We start from the raw sequence: 11,301 nt of genomic DNA, 5'->3' as shown, positions 1-11,301 counted from the left end.
TTTTTACTTACTTCATTCATTCACTGTGGATATATAGTTATGAATTTGTGGATATATAGTTATGAATTTATGGATATATATAGTTATAGTTATGAATTTATAGATATATAAAAATGTTATTGCCGGGAAAGAACCTGATTTCTTTTTTAAGTGGGACGCGCGTTTTTTAACCAAAACGACATCGTTTTGCATCGTATGCACCATGCGCATGGTGCATTCGGTTGCACAACATAATTTGCGGTTAGAACATGCAATTTATATCGTGCACCAAGCTTCTTTTTTTTTTTTTTTTTTGAAAATTCCGCTTCTGTGTCGGCTGTTAAGTTCTTAAAAAAAATCTCATGTTTCTAAAATGTACATAATTATATAATAGAATGTACATAATTGTATAACATAATACACATACTCGTTTTTGAAAAGATAATACACATAATCTAACATAAAACATAATACACATAAACTCTTAACATAATACACAAACTTTTAACTCTTAAAAAAAATCTCTGTTTCGAATGTACATAATTGTATAACATTATGTACATGTACATAATTATATAACAGAATACACATACACTCTGTCGCGTCAACTCCCCACACACCACACAACTTAATAAAATGACATTGTTTTGGGAGGCACAAGATGCACATTGCTATGTGTATCGTGGTGCACGGTATGATGATTGGTTAGTACCGTTGAGGGGAGGGCTGAGTTATCTTTTCCTTTCTTTGCCAAATAGAATGTTGGCAAGCACCGTTTTTGATTAATGAAAATGATCCCTTTTCTCTCCACATTTCTCTGTTGTTCTCCCTACTCTTTTCTGCACCTCACTCCCTTATTTATTTTCCTCTGCACTCTTTCATGCCTATATTCTACACTACTTTAATCCTCCTCCGGCAAGCTCAGATTGTTACAAAAATAATCCCAAAACCCCAACCGAATCTATGTGTTCCTCTGCACTCTTGCATAAATGGATTAGTACAAAATTAACTCAATATTTTCGCTATGATTACAACAACAAAAAAAAATGTGGCAGATAAGAACAACTACAATAGTAATTTTTACTCAGTTTTTTGGGGGATTTTAGCTGAAGTAAAAGAGAGAGAAGAGGTAGGTGAGAACTTCCTACAAGAATTGATTTTTAGTCTCTGAAGTAGGCTCCACCAAATATGAAAAAGGCACGCATTTCTCACATGGAGCGCAACAGCAATGCCCAATCGAGCGTGTTTACCATAGTTTTTTTTGTATTCTGAAAACTCATTTTTCTTGTTAAAAAAAAAAAAAAACCCTTCCTCCCTCCTTCCATCCAGTGTAATCTGTTGTTACTGTCTCTGCTCCAAACAACTGTGCGCTATAACTTGCTGGATATCATCAACTGCATATTATTAGACATGAGCTCTCTTCTGACTTGGTCTCTTCTTATTTTGCCAGTAGAAGTCACTGGAAATTGATTCCTCCTCCACAAAATAAATCTTTTTGGTACTTTAAACCTGGAATAATCATTAAAGTTTCAACAATAAATTCATATCATGCATCAACAGATACACCTTAAAAGCACTGACGGCGAAGTAAAGACTAAACACATACATACATACATACCCAGTCAACTGTTTTTCTTTACAGAAGCACCGGAGGATGTGACCAGACAGGTAGTTTCCCGTGTCACTAACTGAAGGATTGGAACTCAAATCATCCCACAACCAATTGCCTTTGACCCGAATGCAAGCGACAACCATCTCTCCCAACCGAGAATCTGGAACTCCAACAACAACGCTCCCAGAAACCCCGGGATGCTGTGACAGGACAGCCTCCACCTTTTGCACAAGACAAAGATATTGCTTATTATTCAAAGCGCCCACAAACAATTTTTGGCAATTAGACAACAATCCAAACAAGTTCCTTTTATGTAGGAGATGCAAGTTGTTCTGACAAGCATACATATGGCTCTGTTTGGTAGAGCTTATTTTAAGCTACAAATAAGCTATAAGCTCTGTTTGATAAAACATGTGGTACAAATAAGCTATAAGCTCTGTTTGATAAAACATGTGGAACTTAAAATAATAACTTATTTTAAAACGCTAATGAACTCTTGGTTTTTTAATTTTTTTTCTCTTTTATCTTTATTAATTTACAAAAATGACACCATCTGCACTTCATTAATCAAAATCCTAATATTTTAGTTCATCTTTTTGTCTTTCTACACTTATCAGCTAATTCAACAATTAATTTTACCAAACACTTTAATTTCAATAAGTTAGTTTATTAGGTACTAGTTTTTCAGCTTTCAGCGGGGCGGCTAAACAGAGCCACATAGTAATCCAAACAAGTACTTCTCATAAAAACTTTTTAATATTGTACTTCAAATTTTGCTTCTAAGCTAGAAGTCCAAGAAAATATAGAAGGTTTCAGTGTGAAAATGTGTACTTTTATCAATTTAAGCTTGACTAGAGGATGATAAGGAGACAGATTATAGTTCTCTACTAGTACTTACTTCTTCAGGATAAACATTTTCTCCTCCACTTTTGATACGACCCTTAGATCGCCCAATGAGCCAGACGTTGCCATGGTTATCTATTTGCCCTATGTCACCCGTGTCAAGCCAGTTTTCACCAGCAAGATCGGAAGTTTTGTTAGAAGTTTGACCCCAGTATCCCAGCATGACATGGGAGCCTCGTGTTAGTATCCTCCCAATATGAGATGAATAATCCTCTGCGCAAACTCTTAATTCAACATGTGGAGCCGGCTTTCCAACACAGGTGCCCTCTGGTTGCCGTGCCAAATTGGAGTTTCTAACATCGTTTAACTGAAGCTGCTGTCTAACACTTTTGTTTGTCGGATCATAGAGAGTCATGAATGTCAGTGAAGAGCATGCCTCTGTCATCCCTTCAGATTTTCAAAGTATAGCAGATGTCAGTCAGAAGAGAATCTGAGACTCAAGGTATCTTAATACTCAGTAAAGCTAAAACTTCACACAAATCTGTCATATGCTGCTTGGATGTTGTTAAGAGTCCCACATTGAAAATATAAGAGGGAATATATGGGTTTATAAGGCCATTGGTTAAACTAACTAATTGATTGGATTTAGTCTTTCAATGTGGTTTGGCCCTTATAGTCTAGTTGAGTGACCTTGACCCATGTAACTTATGTTACCACTAACCAAATAACCCGTCACAAATATTAGTTAGTTCTTCCATTCAGAAATACATAGCAGTAAAAACCCTTTTGACTGGCAAGCAGATAATAGACCTAATTCTATTCGCAAAACCACCATTTTCAACAGAAATAATTGTCAAAGCATACCATAGGCAGAGAGAAGTTTAGCTCTTGGAAAAATTGTAGCTGCATGAGTGATAAGCTCAACTGAAAGGGCCCCACCCCCATTAAGAATCTTCTTCACAGTTTCTGACCCTTCAGGTGCCCCCTTTCTGCTGTAAAAATTTTTAAAACATCAAATGAAAAATCAGAAAATGACAGAGCCAAGGTACTAAGATGCCAATATAGGGGGAAATGGAGCTATAAAATGCTCATTGTCAACCACAATAAAGGGGTCATCAAATGTTAAAGCTCTTGCTGTGTTACAAAATGTTTATGAAAGTTACCAATTTCAACCACAGAAAACCTAAAATATATAACACTAAATCTTCCGAGTCATATAAAGGAGAAGCTAAGAAACTGAACATGCTAACAGCAAGCAAATAGTTTCCAGTCATTAGTTCTCCTTACATACATGCAAGCCCATTCAGTTTCAAGCTAGCCCTATCGGACTTATCAGTTCGGGCTAATCAATTTTTCTTTTGTCGGATTCAAAATTCTTGGTCCTAACCCTAAAACCTCGAGCTGTTGAGCTTATCAGGCGGGCTCAACTAAAACTTTTGACATTTTCAAATTAACATTCTAAACTTTCAATTTTAATAAACTAGCGCATTTACACTAATAAATATAAACTTATACGTCACTCAATCAATCTAAACCTCTATTTCCAGATTCCAACTTAAAATAATTAATATGCCTACACTATAATATAATATTTATAGTAAGTTTTTTTTTCATTATTTATTTTTATAAAAAATATGTTATTTTGTAATAAATTTATTAATATATTTATAAAAAATACTAAAGATGAGCTTACATATAAACTCCATGTATATTTTGTTCTACATCACTTCTATAACAAAGAATAGCCTTAAGTGGCTTGGGCTATCGGGCTAGCCCATTCGGGCCACCGGGCATATCAGTTTTAGGTTTATCGGGCTGATTTTTTATTGAGCTAAAATATTTCAGCCCTAACCCTAAAACTTTTCAGCCTTATCGGGCCAGCCCATCGGTTTCGGGCTAAGATTGAGATCCCTATATGCGAATAGAACTTTACCACCATATACTTCATATCTTTTTCCTCAAATATAAAAGCTGATCTTGAATACCTGTAAAATGAAACTAGATCAGCCATCATAGCTGGGACAGTAATTAGAGAGGTGACATGATGTTGGTGAATGGATCCAACAGCCAATCCAGCATCGAACTTGGGTATTAAGATGTGGCAACCTCCAGCCATTAACACAGCCAAAGCTGATGATATTCCACCAATGTGGCAAAGTGGAGCCGTGTGTAAATACACCTGTAAGTATTCCAAGATCTAATTAATTTGAAATGATCACGGGATGAATTATCTGTGATTCAACTAGAGCCGTCAAAACGGGCCCAACCCACTGGGTAGGGCCCATTCAACCAGGGTTTTGATGGGCCAGTCTGGAAAAAATCCCAAACCGGATTTGAAACGGGCTGGGCTGAGCCTGGACCGTTTTGTCCCCAACCCGTGACAGGCCAGCCTGTATGGGCCGGCTGGCCCGTTTTGACAGCTCTTCATTCAACACACATCTTATCCGTTTATAGGGGTCATACATCATCCTCTCCATAACCAACAATTGCGATTTTTGCGAGGGACTGTACTAACAGAGCAGAGTGGCTTAAAGTAACTCCCTTAGGCCTGCCAGTGGTTCCTATTGTCATGTAGAAAGAGCATAAGAGATTACATAAGTAGGCTTGTAGAACACTTGGAAAAAGAGATATTAAAACATGAGGCATACCTGAGGTAAAGCATATTATAGCAGCTCCCTCTGGTGCCCAAAGGTAATTAGTTGCTAGAGATTTTTCAAAATGTTTCGTAAGCTTTTCGGTAGTCAAGCCTAGAAATTATCAAGAATTACATTAACTCTAAGATAGAAGGAGAGATATCCATAAATGATAAAGCCTTAGTTATCAATTAATTAAATTTTGAGTTAATGCCATGTGGAGTCCTCCGAGTATGGTGGCACCGCCACATTTAGTCCTAAACTTTCAATTTAACCAGCCGTGATCCTTTACCTTTCCAATTTAACCAGTCGTGGTCCTTCAGTTAGTTTAAGTAAAGGCAAAGTTAGGAATAGGGCTCGTTAAAAATTTAAAAGTTGAAGGACTATGGTGGTGTAACTTGAAAGTTGAAGGACCACGGGTGGTTAAATTAAAAGTTTAGGACTAAACGTGGCGGTGCCACTATATTCAGAGGACCCAAGCTAGTATTATCTCTTAAATTTTCAAACTCAGCCAAGGAAACACCAATTTATACCAGTCCAAGTGCTTTTCACTCCAAAAGGAACATCCATTGAGACATGCCATCTCAGAGAAGGTATAGAATCTGCATGGAGCTTGGAATGCCAGAAATTAAACATTGAGTCTGTGACCAATAATGTAGGTCTTGCCACCTCCACTGCCTCCATTGCTTCTTCCAAGCTCTACAAGCTGAGATAAATTACTATGTATGCACTCCAAGAAACAATCCATTTACTAACTTAACATAAATGGCACATATAGTTATACACTACCTACAAGTTGGACAAAAATATAGGCAGAAAATGGACAGTTTGAGGTTTTTGGGTGGTCAAAACAGATTGAAGAAAAAATTGAGCAAATTTTCAACCCACCGAAATTAACCATGGGTTATTTCGGGCAGGTCAAAAACAGGGTAAAGTACAAGTTATTTGGGCAGCCAACCCAATTTTACCCCACTATAAAATTGTAAGCACTTATATTAACCTAGATATTTATCAAAATTAAGATTCAACATCATAAACAAATAGTAATATACATTATTTTGAATAAAAAAGGCTAATGTTGAATGAGTTAAATTTCACATATACTAACCCACTTTCAAACTTTTTTTACCACTCTAATTCTCTAAATGTGGGTTAAAATTCAACCAAGGTTGTAAAAGGCGCTAGGCGCTCATTGGGCGGTGGATGGGCGCCTAGGTTTATAAAAATAAAATAAAAAATTGAATTTTATTTATTTTAGCCTTTAATATCAAAGCATAAAAGACCTTTCATTTACTTTAGGATTCAATACCAAAGCATAAAAGACTTCTTGTTTACTTCAAAGTTTCAATACCAAGCTTGGTACCTTTCATTTGCTAGCATTTCATTTACTTCAGGCATAAATACTAAAGCATAAAAAGTAGAGGCTAGGCACACAAATAAAAGAAAAAATTGTTTAGGCTATCAAAGAAAAAAAATCCTGACTCTGCAAAAAACTCGACTGACTCGGCCGAATTGGGCACCTAGTTGGCTGGCCAGTCGACCGGCCGACTAAAAAGGCACCTAGGCCCAAAATACCCTTGGCCAAGGGGCGCCTAGGCCGATTTTTATGACAGTGAATTCAACCCGCCTAAATTGACCCATAGTATAAAGTGAGCAGGTTGATCACATTAACACATAAACCACTTGCAAGCTTGCATAAACAGGTGAACAGATAATTTTCTGAAATAGTCCGCATCATTTTTCAGACAATGTCATTATAGACTAATTAGAATAAACTAGTTTAGTGCTAGACTACTTACCCAACGATAATTGAGTGGAGCAGTTATTCCTCCAGCATATGCAACAGCAAGTAGCCACTCCAAATACAAATCGCTGTTACAAAAGCAATGTGCAAAATATTTTTAATGTATCAACATACATCCAATTGTGTTGCTATTGCTCCTACTTGGGAGTATCAAAATTTTCTACCATATAATTGTGCAGAGACAGAAATCGTATACTTTCATAAGTATCAAATTTTAAGGAGTAACAAAATGTGTGAACAAGTAATCAAGTATGATATATAATTCAATTTTGATTCTTCTTTTCACAAGTTTGTTCTACTCGGTAACAACACCTGAAGCATTGGTGTTGAGCGGAGGCCAGTAAAGTGCCAAGTCCATATCAATTGGTGACTATGGGATTGCTTGGCGGAGGCCGGCGCCTCTCTCTCGAAAATGTGAGCCTCTCTCCCTCGAGAATGTGATGACTATTTATTGAAATAAAGTTGCGACTTCACTAGCTATAAATTAATGTGATGAGGTCTATTGAAATAAAGTTACTCACTTCGCTACTAGCTATAAATTTTGGCATACTAGCTATAAATTTTGGCATAGTGGTGAGTGCTTCATCTAACAATTGGGATTACGGTTATATTTCAACTAAGGACTCAGGTTTACACGAGAGGAAGAGAAGAACCTGTTGAGAGCACAAATGGCGACCACGTCACCGGGCTTCAGGCCAAGCTGAAGAAGCCCACGCGCCAGGCTCAAAACTCCCTCAACAAGCTGTGCGCCGGTCTTCCTTCTGTCTCCGGCCACTGTAACCGTCGAGCTCCGGCGGACCGTCGAGACGCGGCTCAAGCACTGGCAGATGTGGGCCTTCGAGTAATTTGCCATTTCTCTGGAGAAAAAAAAAAAAAAGAAAAGAAAAAAAAAGCGGGAATTGCACACCCTCCTTCCAAAAGCAATAAATCAACAGATCATTGTGCAATGCATGCAAAGATAGTTTGAAAGGCTGGTTTGAACTCTTAGATATCTCCTTATCTTCTTGGATACGGATTACGTTACAGCAAGAAGTTGGACGAATTGGAACGTAGACCCAATACAACACCTGTGAGGCTGTGAACTGTTTAGCCCAATCCATTTCCAATCAATTGTTATTACCATGGACCATGTTTACATCGCATTGTCCTGATACAAAAATTATATATCTTAAGTTAATACATTCTGTATCTACAATTAACAGATTTTATACATATAAACAAATAACTTTATAATTGCTGACATATAATATAATAGTTACATGTACATAAACTATCAACGACAGGTACAAAATGTGTCAACTATAAATACAGAATGACTTGGTAATTGCTTACACATAATATGATAGCTACAGGTACATAAAGTATCTAGTGCATGTACGAATATTCGACTATAGATACAGAATCTGAAGGTTATTTTTGGACCAGGGTCTACAATGCAAGATAGACCCTAGTCCATGTTATAATTTGCCATTTCCAATTGCAAATTACATCAAAATTACATTCAAATTATGTATCTGTGACTAATAGATTATGCACCCATAAATAAAATAAAAATGTATAGTATATTAACCAACACATAATATGTTAATATGCTAATAAGTTAACTATATATAGAGAGAGTGTGTAATAATCAAATGAGACCGCCTCTTCCCTTGAGTATCGTGACAACTGACACCCTTCATAAATACACACAAGCTACTACACAAATGCATATAGAATAGATTGTGTTCAATTTGCCCAGCACACAAGCTACCCAATGTGCATTCGTGTAGTAGCTTTTGTGCATTATTAACGGTGTATATATATATATATATATATATATATATATATATAAATATATATATGTGTGTGTGTGTGTGTGTGTGTGTGTGTGTGTGTGTGTGTGTGTGTGTGTGTGTGTGTGTGTGTGTGTGTGTGTGCGCGCGCTCTAGTTTACATGAGGACACTAATATATAGAGGACTATGAGGACAAATCATACATGATAGGAATATACCCCTCTACGGAGTGAGCTACGATCGGTGTGGTGGTCGGTTCTGTATCGTACTATGTCCATCCCGATCGTCACGAACCGTAACTGACCATTTGACCCATCCCGATCGGTTTGTAACCGACCGCTCAGATAGTGGCGAGATTGTGCCAAGAGGCTCGCGCCACGAGTCACGCGCCCTCTCATCCGCAGCTCCGCCCGGTGCATAAGGACCACGTGTCCTCCATGCCGGTGGCCCGAACTGTGTCCCCTTGCCTCCCCTATAAATACCCGCATTTATTGCAATAAGAGGGGACTTTGGGGGAACGACTAGACACTTAAGCCACTTGATCGGAGACTCTCAACCCCTTGTCGTAGGATCCCGAGCTCAAGTGCATGTATTCAGTACAATACGTACACAACCGTATTTGTACTATCAATACACATTCAATCCTAGAGATTTTAATGGCTGAGATCTTGTCCATATATTGGTGTGATTCACTCCTGAAAAGCATTAAAAGATGGCAAAGAAGATATTTGAGACACATATGCATCTAGGCCCAAAAATGGTTTGAGAATATGGTAGGCTGAATAGATCGAAATATCCTCATGTTTAACGCCATTTAAACATATTTGTTGACGAAAAACAAAAAGATGGTCTTGCCACAATAACGTTAGACCAACAGGGAATATTATGAAAAAAAAAAAAAAAGTAGAGTAACACATATAAATATAGGACCTAAAATGAAATTAACTATAAGTTAATTGTAAACACAAAACCTAACTGTCATTTTGGACCAGAGTCCACAATGCAAGGTAAACCCTGGCACATGGTATAACTGTATAACAATTGATTTCCAATCTTCCCTTGGCATCATGTAAGAGTATTTTTTTATTTGTACATTCAGGTTATGAACCAAATTATAGATGATGTGACAAATATATAGATATGTTATACTTGGTCACAATATATAGACTCAAGTAATTGAGTATATGATCAGACGTTCTCGAGCTTAGGTCTAGTATCGTGTAAAGTCTTAAAGTCCTTCCTCCAGACATTTAATGCGTTTTATATAGAAGTTTGGAGGGGACACATGCCAAGCATCTGGCATGTCAACAACATGCTCTCCATGAACTAGTCACGATGATGTCGATCCTAATAGTTCCACGTACTTCACAAAGACCTAGTATATGGTTGAGAACCATCTTTGAATCTCCATACACACTAACCCTCAATTACTTCATATCAACCGTTATTTCAAGCATGAGTATCATTGCTTGATATTTTACAACATTGTATGAACATTCTCCATCAAAGTGAAGGAATATGGTAACATATCTCTTTCCAAAGTAACAAAGACAACTCCAGTTCCTGCCCTCTCTTTATCTGCAGCTCCATCAAAATATTTCTTCCAATAGGGTAAGACTTCAATGACAAGTATGTCCTCATTGGGAAGATCATCATATAACTCCTATTCATCGAGTATTGGGTGATCTACTAATAAATCAACTAAAATTTGCCCCTTGACAAACTTTTATAGCACATAAACAATCTTGAATTGTTAACACAACAAGTACCAACTTGCGAGGTGATCAGAGCGAGCAACCTTTGTCATGAGATACTTCACCAAATTTGCTCTAGAAACGACCTAGATAGTATGAGTTTAAAAGTAGTGCTTGAGTGTTTAATTGCAAATACGAGTACCAAACACAACTTCTCAATTAAGAAATATTTCAACTCGTTTGGTGTCACCATTCTACTTAAATAGTAAACAACATTTTCCTTCCCCTTGTCATTTCCTTGTGCAAACAAGGCACCCACAAAGCTTTATTGGGCAAAGATATAAATGACCAATGGGCGACCAAAAATTGAAGCAATCAGCACGGGCAACTTTATTAGATATGACTTGATACTTTGAAATGCATTTTGCATACCTCATCCCATAGGAACATGATACCTTTTTCATTAACCGACTAAAATGTTGACATCTTCCTGCTAGATTTTATATGAACCTTCGGATGTAAATCAACTTCCCTTGTAAGCTTTTAAGTTCATGAAGATTTCTTTGTTCGATCATCTTCAATATAGCATCCATGTTATCTTGCTTGATTTCTATGCCTCTATGTTGAACAATGAACCCAAAGAATTTTCTAGCAGCAACCCCAAAAGCACATTTCAAGAGGTACATTTTTAGTTGAAACTTTTGCAATCGGTCAAAGACTTGCCTTAAATGCATCAAATGATCTGTGTAGAGTTTTGACTTTATCACTAGGTCATCTACATAGCATTCCACCATTTTATAGATCATGTCATCAAATGTAGCGCCAACATTTTTCAAACCAAAGGGAATAAGTTTCGGGCAAAAGCGTCATTGCTCCGGATAATCACTTTCGGGTCTAAATCTGGCATCTTCTTATATGTCCATTGAAAGATATCAATATATTCCTTGAACAATGCAACAT

At 37.1% G+C, this 11,301-nt stretch overlaps 1 protein-coding gene across 4 annotated transcripts; it reads right to left on the bottom strand.

Annotated features, from left to right (window-relative positions):
* Positions 1-917: 917 nt before the first annotated feature.
* On the bottom strand, positions 918-7,954 carry LOC109180662 (2-succinylbenzoate--CoA ligase, chloroplastic/peroxisomal). Of its 4 annotated transcripts, XM_019330350.1 has the most exons (10): positions 7,525-7,952; positions 6,867-6,939; positions 5,601-5,766; positions 5,083-5,181; positions 4,898-4,995; positions 4,420-4,613; positions 3,299-3,426; positions 2,490-2,881; positions 1,598-1,812; positions 918-1,488 (listed from the first exon to the last, which is right to left on the bottom strand). In XM_019330350.1, the coding sequence occupies exons 1-10, from the start codon at positions 7,722-7,724 to the stop codon at positions 1,350-1,352; spliced, it is 1,704 nt and encodes a 567-aa protein (XP_019185895.1). In that variant the 5' UTR covers positions 7,725-7,952; the 3' UTR covers positions 918-1,349. The 4 variants fall into 4 exon arrangements, with proteins under 4 accessions (XP_019185895.1, XP_019185894.1, XP_019185892.1 ...); XM_019330349.1 differs by having other exon boundaries at positions 3,299-3,423; positions 4,898-5,181; positions 7,525-7,954; XM_019330347.1 differs by having other exon boundaries at positions 4,898-5,181; positions 7,525-7,953.
* Positions 7,955-11,301: the final 3,347 nt, after the last annotated feature.

Source organism: Ipomoea nil, unplaced genomic scaffold (assembly GCF_001879475.1).
Source record: "Ipomoea nil cultivar Tokyo-kokei standard unplaced genomic scaffold, Asagao_1.1 scaffold1031, whole genome shotgun sequence".
NCBI lineage: Eukaryota > Viridiplantae > Streptophyta > Magnoliopsida > Solanales > Convolvulaceae > Ipomoea > Ipomoea nil.
Note: the sequence above shows the minus strand (reverse complement) of the source record. Positions and strands in the feature narration are given on the sequence as shown.